Genomic DNA, 12,649 nt, shown 5'->3' with positions numbered 1-12,649 from the left:
GCTAGGGACGTGGGACGTGACTGTGCATGCAGGATGCGGGGAGCTGTGTTTGCTGGGAGGAGGAAGGCTGCTCAGCCCCCGCCCGGGTGTCTGAGCCCCCCATCGTCTTTCTGCCCGCGCTGGCAGGCAGCCGGGGCTCGGCATGCCGGAGCCCAGCATCCTCCCGTCCCGTCCTGCTGTCTCCTCCCAGCTGTGGGCTCACAAGGAGTGGCAGCTGCTGGAGTCTATAAAGGCAGGGGAACCTCAGCCAGCTTAAAAGAAACTCCTGGAGCTTCTGGTGCTCTCCCCCCTCCGACCTTCACGTGATCCAGCTTCCCCAAGCCAGGGAAGCCAAGGACAAGGCTCACTGTAAGTATCCAAAGGCAGCCGATGTGGTGCAGGGGAGCCCCCAGCTCCCTGCTCAGCCTCGGGGCAGGATTGTGACTCTGGGCCTGGGGCAGGAGGGTCCCGTCCTCTCCCTTGCAGAGAACTGGGGAGAAATGCTGGGGAGGGGCCCTGGATGTCCCCACAGTCTTGCAGGGAGCCCTGCCTGGGATGGCAGGCACCAGCTCCTCTCTCAGTCAGCCCCACACCCAGAGTATGCGGGGTGCGGGGGCAGGCAGCACATCTCCATGGGGTGCTGCCCCGTAGGGCTGGGAGGGCTGCAGGGCAGCCCCACGGGAGAGGGCTCCCTGCTCTGTGGGGTGCTGGGGGTCCCCACAGCCACAGCTCAGGCTGGGCTAGTGCAGTTTTGGGGGCTGGGTGCATTTGGGGCAGGATGGAACACTGAGGGTGGCAGGAGTGGATGTTCCCAGGGAATGTGAGACTGCGTGGGGGTCTCTGCTGGGGGCTGTGCACAGCACCCTGTGGTGGGGGCTGCGCTGCTCATGGGCTGCTGGTCTATGGGGCTTCAGGCGCTGGGGACCTGGGCAGCACTGGGTTTCTTGGGGTCTGGGGAGCTGTGGGGTGTTCCTTGGGGCCATCCCCTGCCCTGGAGCTGTAAGCAGGCTGGGCAGCAGCCACCTCCCTCCCAGCGTGGCTGTGTGTCCCCTGTGCGTGTGCCCACGCTGGCCCGTGCTAACCCTGCTCTCTGCCTCCAGGAGCAAGATGGCTGCCAGCAGCTGCCTCCCCCTGCTCCTCCTGCCCTGGCTGGTGACGGCCTCGCACAGCCCCCCCGGCTGCAAGATCCGGATCACCGCCAAGGGGCTGGACTTGGGTAAGGGGCCAGGCGGGACCCTGCTCCTTGGGCATGGGTGAGAGGCAGACTGCAACACTGCTCCTGGGGTCTGTGCCTGGGTATGGCTTTGCCTGCCCTGCCTGCACATGGGGCAGCTGGAGAGGAGCTGGGGGCTGGCAGGGGGCACAGCCTGGCAGCAGCCAGCCCAGGCTCGCTTTGCTCTGCAGTGGAGCAGGAGGGGCTGCGCTTTGTGGAGCAGGAGCTACAGAACATCACAGTGTCAGACCTGCACGGGAAGGAGGGGCAGTTCCACTACAACATCAGCCAGTGAGTGCTGCCTATGCCTCACACACATGGCTCCCCGTGTCCATCTGTCCACCCAGCCATCTCTGTTCCTTCCTCTGAAGGGTAAAGGTGACAGACCTGCAGCTGGCGTTTTCCAACCTGCGCTTCCAGCCTCAGCAGCACCTCGTCTTCAACATCAGCAATGCTTCCATCAGCCTGCGGTTCCGGAGGCAGCTGCTCTACTGGTTCTTGTGAGCTGCCTCCCGCTCCCCCAGGCTCCAGCCAACCCCACATCTGGGCCACAGGATGCCCACAGGATGCCATGGGTGTGCTGCCCTGGAGCTGTGTGCTCCTCTCATCTGCTCTCCTCACTTCCAGCTACGACATTGGGTCCATCAATGCCTCTGCAGATGGTGTCCACATCCACACAGTGCTGCAGCTGGCCAAGGATGAGGCCGGGCGCCTGAAGATCTCTAATGTCACCTGTGATGCCTCCATTGCCAGAATGCACGCGGGCTTCTCTGGCACACTGGGGTACACCCAACCCCACCGCAGCAGCCCCGACCCTTTGCCTGGCTCCCCAGCCCTGCTCTACTCCCATGGGATCTCCCCAGCCCATGCTGGGAACTCCCACAGGGACAAAGGGGCAGGGCTGGAGCCACAGAGCCACTGTTCTGTTCTGCAGGAAGGTCTATGAGTTCCTGGGCACCTTCATCGTCACAGCAATGCGCTTCCTCCTCAGCCAGCAGGTACGGCTGACTGGAGGCAGGGATGGAGCCTGGTCTTTCCCTGCCCCACTGTGGGAGGAGGGTCTGGGTCCTCATCCAGAACTGGGAGCAATTCCTCTTAGCCCAGCCCTTGCTTTTCAGATCTGCCCATCGCTGGAGCACGCCAGCCTCGTGCTGCTGAACTCTCTGCTGGACACGGTGCCAGGTGAGCACTGGCCCGGGGAAAGGGACCAGCCTCCACACTGGGCTGCCAGGTGGTCTGCAGGCTGGGTCACAACATCACATCTTCCCTGGCAGTGCGGAACAATGTGGATGAGCACATCGGGATTGACTATTCCCTCCTGCGGGATCCGGTTGTTTCCACGGACACCCTCGACCTGGACTTCAAGGTGAACACTGGATCTTGCTCTGCCAACCCCTGGTCCCTGTGGGAGCAGCTCTGTGCCAGCCAGTGCACTGGGCACCACGGGTAGACTTCAGAATAGCTGCAGAAATGGCTTCTGTTCTTGACCCAGGGCATGTTCTTCCCCCGGGAAAGAGAGAACCAGGAGCTGGAGAACCATGCAGTGGAGCCAGTGATCAAGGAGACAGAACGGATGGTCTATGTTGCCTTCTCTGAGTACTTCTTTGACTCGGCCATGCACGCGTACTTCCAGGCAGGCGTGCTGACCATAGAGCTCCAGGGGGAGAAGGTGAGTTGAGCCGGGACCCCTGGCTCCATGCAGGCAGGGGCTGCTGCTGGGCAGGAGGGAGGGCTAGGCTCTGCCTGCAGAGCAGAGAAGGTGCCCTCCAGGGAGCAGCTCTGTGGGGACTAAGGCACCTTCTCGCTTACCCTGTGATGCTTTGTCCTCTTTGCAGGTGCCCAAGGATCTGGAGGTTTTGCTGAGAGCCACCTTCTTCGGGACCATCTTCATGCTGGTGAGAGGCACATCAGCCAGAGTGGGGAGAGCCTCAGGGCAGAGCTCTGTCCTGCCTCGGCTCACCTGCCCCTCCCCACCAGAGCCCAGCCGTGGACGCTCCCCTGCGCCTGGTGCTGCAGGTGTCAGCTCCTCCCCGCTGCACCATCAAACCCTCGGGCACCTCGGTCTCAGTCTCTGCCTTCCTCAACATCTCGCTGGTGCCCCCAGGCCGCCCTGCCGTCCAGCTCTCCAGCATGGCCATGGTGAGTGGGGAGCTGGCTGGGGGGGGGACACCCTCCCCACCCCATGTAGGAAGGCTCCAGTGTCCCAGAGCATGGGGACAGCGAGGCCTGTGGAGTAGCCAGTGCAGGGCTGCCCTCTGGCCCCTCTCGCCCTAGGAGACAAAGCTGAGCGCCAAGGTGTTTCTGCGTGGGAAGGCGCTGCGCATGCAGCTGGACCTGCGACGGTACGGATGGTGCTGAGGTCCCCAGGCTGCGGAGGGTCCCTGGATGGCAGGGGCAGGGGGGTCTCCTCTGGCCCCCCTCATGGCTGCTTTCTCCCCTGCAGGTTTCGTATTTACTCCAAGCAGTCTGCACTGGAGTCGCTGGCGGTGAGCAGAGCCCTACTAGCCCTTGGCCTCCCTCGCTAGTCCTGTGGTACAGGGGAGGCTCTGGGAGTGGCTGCCTGTTGCAGAACCCCCACTGTGCCCCCCACTGCCCGGTGCAGGTGTGCCCTGCCCCAGCAGGGCTGCCCCACTGCCGGCTCACCCTGCTCCCTCTCTCCAGCTGTTCTCCCTGCAGTCCCCACTGAAGACCCTCCTGCAGCTCACCATCATGCCCATCATTAATGGTAGGGACCACCACACCCAGCTGGGCCTGGGGCAGGGGCACAACAGCACCCAGCCTCACCACATCTCTCCCTGCAGAGAGGACTAAGAAGGGGGTGCAGATTCCGCTGCCAGAAGGCATGGACTTCACCAAGGAGGTGGTCACCAACCATGCGGTACGTAGGGGGTCAGGGACAGCCCAGGCTGCAGCAGGAATGTCACATTCCTGTCACACCCAGCGGTGCACTGATCCTCTTCCCCTTCTCAGGGATTCCTCACGGTGGGAGCTGATCTTCACTTCTCCAGGGGGCTGCAGGAGGTGATTGAGAAGTACCGCCCAGGCCCCGCCACCCCTGCTTACCCCAGCACGGAGCCCCCTGAGCTCTAGCTCCTTCCCCTGGACCAAAGGCAGATCCTGGGCTGGACCCATAGACAGTAGGTAGGAAGCAGCTTCCTCGGTGCCACCAGCATGTCCTGTGGGGCACCCTGGGGGTTGCAGCAAGGCGGAGACAGCTGCTCTGGGAACCCCTGCTGCACCCCTTCTAATTACACTAATAAACCACATAACTCCAACCCATGGGCCTTGTTCCCTGGATGACGTGTCCCCTTGGACCACAAGTGGGGCAATGCAGGGGAGGCAGCAGCAGCGCAGCTCCCCCTGCCCAGGTCCTCAGGGGCAGACACGGCTCAGGGTGGTGGCAGAGCAGCTCAGGGCAGCTGCACATCCTCTGCTCCTTGCAGGCTGCTGGCTTCCAGACTCAGGGAGCCCCACAGAGCGGGGGGGCACAGACAACAAGCCCTCCAGCACGGCACTCACCTCAGCTTGGTCCTCACCGCATGGTGCTGCTCCTCAGAGAGCAAGGGGAGGGCAGGGGGTGTGGTGAGCGGTGTGAGGTGCTGGCAATGAGGAGCGGGACCACCTTGATCAGAGCGTTTATTGCAAGCTCCCGGAAGCACTGCATGGCCCGGGCAGTGAGCAGGTGGTGGGATTGTCTTCACAGTAAGGCTCCTTCACCAGGATCGAGCGTGGGAGTGGTGTGGAGTGCAGCAAAGTCCCCGCAGGAGCAGCACCCAGCTGCCTGCAGCCCGGCTCGGTGCACGCGGAGCAGGGGGAAGTGGTGGCAGCTGCTCCTTCCCAGGGGAAGCAGCTGCCGGAGGCCAGGCAGGAAGTCACAAGCCAGGCAGAGGCTGCAGCAGGGGCACAGCTCCTTGCCCCACCAGGACAGAGCCCTGACACCCCTTGCCCCTCACCCACAGGCAGCCCCATCCTGCCGGGCACTGTCCCGCAGGGCTGGACTGAGCTGGGAGCCCTGCCGGCCGCAGGGGCGGCGCGGGGAGCCGGGGCGCCGCCGAGGGGCGGCGGGACCGGCTGTGCAGGAGGGGCCGGGCGGTGAGGGCAGCCAGGGCGCCGGGGGCTCCTCTACAGCTCCTAGTAAGGCTCGTTCTTAATGAAGCGGCTGAACATGGTGAAGGCGGCGAGTGGCTGGTCTGTGGGCACCATGTGTCCGGCACCCTGCGGGACACAGGTGGCAGGTCAGTGCCCAGCCAGCACCTCCTGCTCCGACCACAGCGCTGCGCCCGGCACCGCCAGCGGCCCTGACCCTGCCCCAGAGCCCCAGCCCTACCTTGACAGTGAGGAAGGCGATGTTGGTGAATTCCTTCACAAAGCCCCCGATCTGGTTCTCGTCTCTTTCAGTATAGAGCCAGGGCCGACGAGCCACCTGCACCTGGGGCCAGCAGCACCCTCAGTGCCCCGGCTGCCTCAGGCTCTTGCCACAGCCAGCCCTGGCACAGCCAACTGCAGCAATGACCACCTGGCCCAGACCCTGCCCACTTACCTTCTGGCACAGGGAGTCCACAAACCACTCATCCCCAAGGAAGTTGCAGGCCATGTCGACATCCCCATTGTACACCAGGATCCGGTATTTCTGCGGAGCAGGAGGAGGGTGAGCGTTCTGCAGGGCAGCAGCCCCAGCCAGGCAGGAGGCCAGTGTGGCAGAGCTGGTCCCGGGGTCCAGGGGGCTTCCCTGCACGCACTGTGGCTCCGAGCAGCTTCAGGTACTGGTCATTCATCTGCATGTAGAGGCGCTTGTAATTGCGGTTCACGTCGAAGCTGCAGGGGAAGCGTTGGTGTCAGGCAGCTGTTCCAGCTCGCTGGGTCCTGCCCTGCCAGAGCTCACTCACCTGCACAACTCCCACTCTGGGGCCTCGGGAGAGATGTGCAAAGCCTTCCGCACCTCTGGGGAGTTCAGATACATGCTGGGAGCTGTGGAATTGGTGCAGGGAGGGTCCATCCGGACCTTCTTCCGGGCAAACGGCATCCGGAACAGGTTCTAGGAGGGAGTCAGGAGAGTCCCTGCCACAGCAGCTCCTAGTGCTGCCCCAGGGAGCAGCTGTGCTGTGGCCACGGGCAGAGGATGGTCACAGCCTGGTGGCACAGGTGCCTGGGCTCACCTGCCGCCAGGAGAACCTCATTGGCATCCGGATGAAGGAGTTGCCCAGGTCGTGTGTGATGAGATAGTCACCCTCATACCTAGCATGGGGTCAGGAGAATGCTGGAGGAACAAGGCTGCAGAGGACTCCCTGGGGGAGCCCTCAGCAGCAGCCAGACACAGACCCCCTGCCCAGCCCACCACGTCCCTTGGCCAGCCAGGACCCCACTCGCCATGAGCGAGTGCCTGGAAACACGTCCTGCCTGGGGCCACTCCCACCTCACGCTCCCAGGGACGCCACCATCACACGGGGCATAGAGGTTGTAGATGTTGAGGCCGGATTCCTCTATGATCTGAATCGCCTCCTCCATCTGCAACAGGCCACAAGAAAGGACTCAGGACACTCAAAGGACTGTGGGCCCACCCACAGCCAGGCAGGCGGGTGCTGCTCACAGACACCAGCATCAGGCATGCACTCAAGGGCTCCGGTCCCCCTCACCTTGAGTGTGCAGTTCAGATTAGAGTTGTCATGGAAGTTGCACTTCCCTTGGGAGCAGCAGAAGGCCTGCAAGTCCTTCCAAAGCCTGCAGGCAGAGAGCAGGGGCTGGGAACACACTGCCGGGACAGGAACACCAACCCACAGCCACACAGCTCACAGCTCAGCCCAGTGCCCAGCAAACCCCACAAACAAACGTGCCCACCAGAGGTGCCCAGGACAAGGGGCCACCCCCACAGCCTGGCTGCTGGCCTGAGGCAGGCCAGGAGCTTCCCTCGTCCCACACACCATGCTCCCACCAGCTCCATCCCACACATGTCCCTGTCCTGCTGGCATAAGGACACTGAGTGGCAGTGCTGCCCCTCCTCTTACTCTGTCCCCAGCAGGCCATGGTAATAGGCAAAGTACACCAGGGAGTTGTCATTGATCTCATAAGAAGAGAGGCCGTTTCCCACAGCGATTCCCTGCGAGGCAAGAAGAAAACAACACTGTTGTGTTCCAGCTCCCTGTGGGGTGGCCGCAGCATCCGGCAGGAAGCAGATGTGGCACTGTTTACCCCATGGAGGGAACAGGAGGCGCCTGAGAACGCTCCCCTGGCCCACGCAGCAGGGAGGGATGGACACATCCGCCTGCAGCTGCTGCCAGCACCCCCGGAGAAGATGAAAGCCTGTGGGTCAGACCCGCCCCACGCCCCGGCACCGCCCCACACGTCAGCTGCATGGCCGGTCCCCACCCCGGTACCACCCAAGAGCCCTGTGCTATCAGCTCAGCCACAGCCTCGCACCTTCAGGTTGAGGCTGGGGTCCTGCATCACCCACTCAGCCAGCGTGGGAATGTAGACCCCCCCATAGCTCTCCCCGGTGAGGAAGAGATCGTTCTTGGAGTACTCAGGGAAGAGCCGGAGGAACTCCTTCAGTGCCAGGTAGTTGTTGTGAGCAACCTGTGGGCAGGGGGAGCTGGGGTCAGGCAGGAGGCAGGACCTCTGTGCATGGGCAGGGGCAGGCAGGGAGGCAAGACCCCCCAGCAGCCTGGGTCACCCACCTCGGTGTCATTCGTGGCATACTTCTTGTCGTCAGAGTACGAGAAGCCGACGCCAACGGGGGACTCCAGGTAGAGTATGTTGGCGATCTGCAGGGACAGCAGTAGAGCTGGAGGTCAGGGCAGACACGCCCCCCACCCCAACTCCCAGCTCGGCTGGTGGCAGCACCCATGAGCTACCCCGTGGGCTGGCTGGGGACTACATTACTGCCCTGCTCAACTTGAGGGGGGGGGATTATGTGGGGCAGGGGGGGCCGGTGGGAGGCTCAGCTCTGTGGGAAGGGCAGGAGGAACTGGTTCAGGGCCCCCTCTCCCTGCAACTCTGGGGGGACCACACTGCCTGTACCCGCACCTTGTTCCAGGCATAGTCGTTGTACTTCAGTGTCACCCCGTCGGGCTGGATCTGGGGAAGCAGAAGGCAGTGACCGGTGGGCACGCTGGCCACAGCAGGGTGGCTCGTGCCATGCAGCTGGCCAGCCCTGGGCGGCCCTGAGCCAGAGGATGGCTGTGACTACTGACCAGGAAGGGGCCGTGCTCCCTCAGGAACCCCTCCATGGAGCTGCAGCCGGGGCCCCCATTCAGCCACAGTACCAGGGGGCTGCTCTGGGGGTTGCTTTGGGCCTCCACAAACCTGTGGATACACAGACATGAGCGCCCAGCCCCACCTGGCCCCCGCCCCGGCCCCGGCCCCACGTACCAGTAGTGCAGGCGCTTCCCCGGCGCAGGGCAAAGGTACCCGGAGAAGTGCCGGAAGGCGGGCTGCTTGGACAGCCCGGGCAGGAACGTCACCTCGTGGCCCGGGGGGGCAGCCTGGCTCAGCCCCAGCAGCAGCAGCACGAACAGCAGCATCGGCCCCATCTGCGGGACGGGAGGGGAGGTCGGAAACGGCTGTGGCCCCGCAGCTGCCCCCGGCCCGTCCAGGCCCCTCCCGCTCTGCCGGCCCCTCAGCCCTCACCCTTCCCGGCTCCCCCCAGACCCGCTCCCCGAGTCCCGGTCTGGCCTGTTCCCCCCGGCCTGGCTCCCTCGCAGCCCCGGTCCCCGCTCCCAGCCCCGGTCCCCGCTCCCAGCCCCCCCGACCTCGGCCGCTCCCGGCGCGGCTCCGCGGACGGCGCTCCCGGCGGGCACATGACACCCGCCCATATGACCTCCGGGTGCCCACGTGAGGGGGCGGGGGCTCGTGGCGGCCAATCAACGCCCCCGGAAGCCCCCGGCCCCGCCCCCGTTCCTCGCGCACGTGGGAGCGGCCCCGGGTTCAGGGTCGGGACCGGGGCGGGAACGCGGGGATCCCGGGCGGCGCCGGGACCCCGGGCCCGGCACGAGGGGCGGGGAGGGCCTGGGGACACGACGGCGGCGGTGGCTGCGGGGGCGGCACGGATGGGCACAGCCGGGTGCTGCCGGTGTTACCGGGCAAGGCAGGGACAGCTGGGGACCACCACGCACTGCCGGGCATCACCGGGCACAGCCAAGCACTGGTGGGCACTGACGGGTGCCACCCGGCACAGCAGGGACAGTTCAGCACCACTGGGCACTGCTGGGTGCCACCAAGCACAACCGAGGACAGTGGGTACTGCCAGGCATCACTGGTTACAGCTGGGCCCTGCCCCACCCCCGGGCACTGCTTGACACTGCCGGGTGCCACCGGGCACAGCCGGGTACAGCCAAGCCCCGCCGGTTATGGCTGGGTACGGTCAGGCACCCCCGGGCACTGGTGGGCAGCACTGGGCAAGCAGGGCCTGTGGTGCTGGTGAGGCTGGTGGGTGCCAGCTGAGCCCCATGCAGGGCAGGGTCCCCTCCCACCCTCCCTGCGGCACTAGGACCGGGGTTGTCACCGCCTGCCAGCAGCTGTGACGGGGACAGTTAAAAATAGCGCAGCCGGCAGCAATGGCCGCCCGGTGCCGCCTCGCCGCACGCTTCCACCACGTCCACGGGGCCAACGTCCGCCTGGACACCTCGCGCACGCGGGCCACCCGGGTGCAGAGCTTTGCCAACGGGCTCTGCTTCAGCCAGGAGCCTCTGGAGCCAGGGCAGGTCTTCCTGGTGGAGATTGAGGAGAAGGAGGGGGGCTGGTGTGGGCACCTGCGTGTGGGGCTGACGGCCCTCGACCCGCAGTGCCTGGAGATGGTGCCCGAGTACTCGCTGCCAGACCTGGTCAACCTGGGGGATACCTGGGTGTTTGCCATCACCCGCAGCCACAACCGCGTGGCAGTGGAGGGTGAGGCGGTGGTGCCAGCACAGGGCTCCCCCTGGGACCCCTTCCTGCGGATCGAGCAGGTGCGGATCCCCCGTGACACGCTGGTGGGGCGCAGCCGGCCCGGGCGCTACAGCCACATCCTGGATGACCTCTACAAGAGCAATGTGCTGCCCGCCACCGCGCGGCGCAGCCGGATCGGGGTGCTATATGCCCTGCAGCCTGATGGCACTGCCGACATGCACATCATCATCAACGGAGAGGACATGGGGCCCAGTGCCCGGCGTCTGCCCGCTGCCCGCCCGCTCTACGCCGTGGTTGACGTCTTCGCCTCCACCAAGAGTGTCCGGGTCATCCCAGTGGAATATGGCTGTAGGTACCTGCCCTGCCAGGGCACGTCCTGCACGGGCCAGCAGCTGGGGGGGGGTCCAGTGGGGTAAATCAGCATCCCCAATGATGGGAGCATCTGCACGTGCCATGGGCAGAGGGGCACGGGGCAGAGGGACACAGAGCAGAGGGGCACAGGGCAGAGGACTTCCCATCATGTCCAGCCTTGCCCCACAGCACACGCAGCCGCAGCCAAGCAACCTCCTGCTTTGGTATCAAAACATCCGGCTGTGCCGCCCTGGCACTGCGCCTACCCCCGTGCCTGCTGCGTGTCCTGGCCACGGGGTGCCCTGGGCAGACACCCTGTGATGCTACCGGAGGTTGGGCAATACCTGGCATCCCTCAGCCAGATGGGGAGGGGCTGGGAAGGCTGGAGCTGGTCAGTAGCTCTTGCAAGGAGTCAGGCTAATAAGGGCTAATTAGCACCATACCACAGATCAGCAGATGCCGAGGACTGGGTGAGGACAGCCAGGAGAGCAAGTGCCAGGGTGCTGGGGCACCAACTGCTCCTCTCACTGGTGCGAAGTTCAGCGGCTTCTGTCTCAAGGTTGGAATCCAGGACTCTCCCTGCCAGCTGCTGGGAGCCAGATTCTCCCAACAAAGAGGTTAAATGTGCCCAGGCCCCCAGCAGTGTGCCAAGGGTGACTGGCCACAGGCGCTGCTGAGCCCCCCCCTCAGAGCCCGCCCACCCCGTGCTGGCAGCACGTACCTCTGGGTGAGCTGACCCTTCCTCTGCCCCACGGGCTGTGGGTCCTGGTGAGCACCGTGGCCAGCACCAGCACCACTGCCGAGGCACAATCTGGCCTCTTCCCCTCCACCAAGATTTCGGTAGCTCTGGTTTCTGCAGCACTTCTGTGGGGTTGAACAGCCAGGCTCAGTGCGGTCCTGCCCCTGGCCGGGCTCCAGCTGGAGAAGTGAAACCCAGAAGTGAGCAGCTGTGCTGCAGTGACAGGCGGTGCGGGGGGACCGGGGGCACCAAGGGCGTCTGTGACCCCATCACCCAGCACGGTGGAGATAAGCGCTCCAGCCATCCCAAAACAGCCCCAAGGTCGGGAGCCAGCTGTGCTCAGCAGAGCCCAGCTCTGCCTGGTGCCATTGGCCCTGCAGCTGGAGGGGGCTCCAGCTCCCACCTGCAGCTTGGCTCAGGGTCTGTCACACTCAGGGGGCTCCCCTCTGGTCTGGTGCTTCGATGAAGTGAGTGAACCAAGGCCCACTAACTGTGCCAGAGTTGGCTCTTTAAAACCTGAGAGCAGCGGCCATAGCTAATTGTGACCAAACAGGAGCAAGAACCAGGCAGAGCCATGGAATGGCTCAGGAGATGCTTGTTCCAGAGGCCTGGCCAGAGCAGCCTCTGCAGCCAGCAGCCTGGCACTGGTGGGAGCAGACTAAGCGCAGCATGGGCATGTGAGACCCTGGGGGGCTGCTCAACAGCCCCCAGGGAAAACAATTGCAAACCAGCTCGGTAACACAGGGCTTGGGCACACAACTGCCCTCCCAACCTTCTGCTGGGGAACAGGAGACCTTCACCACGCAGGGCCTTCCAGCTCCAGTCCCAGCCACAGCCTCAAGGCAGGATGATACCTGCTCCTGCCACAGAGCAAGCTCACTCACCGCTGCCCTAAACCACGGAGCCCCAGGGAGCCTTGGGGCCTGTCCCTGCACTCACGGCTGGTTCAACCGCTTCTCTCTCTTTTCTTCCAGTCCCCTCCCTGCAGACCCTCTGCCGGCTGGTCATCCAGAAGCACATCATCCACCGCCTGGCCATTGAGGGCCTGGACCTGCCCCCACCACTGAAGAGCTTCTGCCAACATGAGTGAGGCCTTGAGGGGCTGCCCTGGGCTGAGCAATAAAAGCGATTCCAGCCAGAAAGCACATGTGCAGCACATGGAGCAACACCGGGGAGCAGGGGCAGCTGCACAGCCCCCCTGGGAGCTTTGGGTTTTCGAGTCCCCAGCAAAGGGGCCTTTCTTCCCCCTCTCTGCCAGGGCTGCTGGAGGACTGGTGTTTTCTGGCAAGGTGAGAAGAGCCCTGTCAGAAGGGGTTTGGGAGCTGGGGCCCCCCAGCAAAACCGGGGAACAAATTGGGCTGTGACCCTGCAAGCACAACCTTGGGAACACAGCTGGGATGGCCCAGGTGGATCAGAGCAAGGGCCAGGTGGAGCAGGGAGGGCACGGCCCAACACTCCCGTGGGGGATAAATTACAGCCAGGCTCAT

General features: G+C 64.5%; 3 protein-coding genes across 4 annotated transcripts; 2 read left to right on the top strand and 1 right to left on the bottom strand.

Annotated features, from left to right (window-relative positions):
- The first annotated feature begins 233 nt into the window (after positions 1-233).
- Positions 234-4,467, top strand: PLTP (phospholipid transfer protein). The gene is made up of 16 exons (XM_051633350.1): positions 234-348; positions 1,080-1,195; positions 1,384-1,483; positions 1,564-1,692; positions 1,820-1,975; positions 2,127-2,190; positions 2,311-2,374; positions 2,467-2,558; positions 2,685-2,861; positions 3,028-3,087; positions 3,170-3,331; positions 3,467-3,534; positions 3,636-3,678; positions 3,854-3,917; positions 3,994-4,070; positions 4,163-4,467. Exons 2-16 carry the CDS (start codon positions 1,087-1,089, stop codon positions 4,280-4,282), a joined length of 1,485 nt encoding a protein of 494 aa, XP_051489310.1. The 5' UTR covers positions 234-348; positions 1,080-1,086; the 3' UTR covers positions 4,283-4,467.
- Positions 4,468-4,811: 344 nt separating this feature from the next.
- CTSA (cathepsin A) lies at positions 4,812-11,221 on the bottom strand. 2 transcript variants are annotated; one of them, XM_051633263.1, is made up of 15 exons: positions 11,145-11,221; positions 8,558-8,718; positions 8,380-8,491; positions 8,213-8,263; positions 7,864-7,950; positions 7,607-7,762; positions 7,195-7,286; positions 6,826-6,910; positions 6,606-6,697; positions 6,349-6,427; positions 6,079-6,227; positions 5,932-6,007; positions 5,733-5,822; positions 5,520-5,621; positions 4,812-5,407 (listed from the first exon to the last, which is right to left on the bottom strand). In XM_051633263.1, exons 2-15 carry the CDS (start codon positions 8,716-8,718, stop codon positions 5,324-5,326), a joined length of 1,416 nt encoding a protein of 471 aa, XP_051489223.1. In that variant the 5' UTR covers positions 11,145-11,221; the 3' UTR covers positions 4,812-5,323. The 2 variants fall into 2 exon arrangements, with proteins under 2 accessions (XP_051489223.1, XP_051489222.1); XM_051633262.1 differs by lacking the exon at positions 11,145-11,221 and adding an exon at positions 8,938-9,006.
- NEURL2 (neuralized E3 ubiquitin protein ligase 2) lies at positions 9,742-12,304 on the top strand. Its single transcript, XM_051633264.1, has 2 exons — positions 9,742-10,420; positions 12,137-12,304. The coding sequence occupies exons 1-2, from the start codon at positions 9,742-9,744 to the stop codon at positions 12,250-12,252; spliced, it is 795 nt and encodes a 264-aa protein (XP_051489224.1). The 3' UTR covers positions 12,253-12,304.
- The last annotated feature ends 345 nt before the right edge of the window (positions 12,305-12,649 follow it).

This window comes from Apus apus, chromosome 15 (assembly GCF_020740795.1).
Source record: "Apus apus isolate bApuApu2 chromosome 15, bApuApu2.pri.cur, whole genome shotgun sequence".
Lineage (NCBI taxonomy): Eukaryota > Metazoa > Chordata > Aves > Apodiformes > Apodidae > Apus > Apus apus.
This window is presented reverse-complemented; position numbering and strand designations above follow the sequence as displayed.

Excerpts from the sequence above, each read along its gene's own strand:
- PLTP (XM_051633350.1), top strand. The coding sequence starts at position 1,087 with ATGGCTGCCAGCAGCTGCCTCCCCCTGCTCCTCCTGCCCTGGCTGGTG. Across the intron at positions 1,484-1,563 it reads TTCCACTACAACATCAGCCA|GGTAAAGGTGACAGACCTGC; the intron begins GTGAGTGCTGCC and ends CTTCCTCTGAAG. Across the intron at positions 3,332-3,466 it reads AGCTCTCCAGCATGGCCATG|GAGACAAAGCTGAGCGCCAA; the intron begins GTGAGTGGGGAG and ends CTCTCGCCCTAG.
- CTSA (XM_051633262.1), bottom strand. The coding sequence starts at position 9,000 with ATGGGCGGGTGTCATGTGCCCGCCGGGAGCGCCGTCCGCGGAGCCGCG. Across the intron at positions 6,228-6,348 it reads TGAGGTTCTCCTGGCGGCAG|AACCTGTTCCGGATGCCGTT; the intron begins GTGAGCCCAGGC and ends ACTCCCTCCTAG. Across the intron at positions 5,823-5,931 it reads TGAAGCTGCTCGGAGCCACA|AAATACCGGATCCTGGTGTA; the intron begins GTGCGTGCAGGG and ends CCTGCTCCGCAG.
- NEURL2 (XM_051633264.1), top strand. The coding sequence starts at position 9,742 with ATGGCCGCCCGGTGCCGCCTCGCCGCACGCTTCCACCACGTCCACGGG. Across the intron at positions 10,421-12,136 it reads CATCCCAGTGGAATATGGCT|TCCCCTCCCTGCAGACCCTC; the intron begins GTAGGTACCTGC and ends CTTTTCTTCCAG.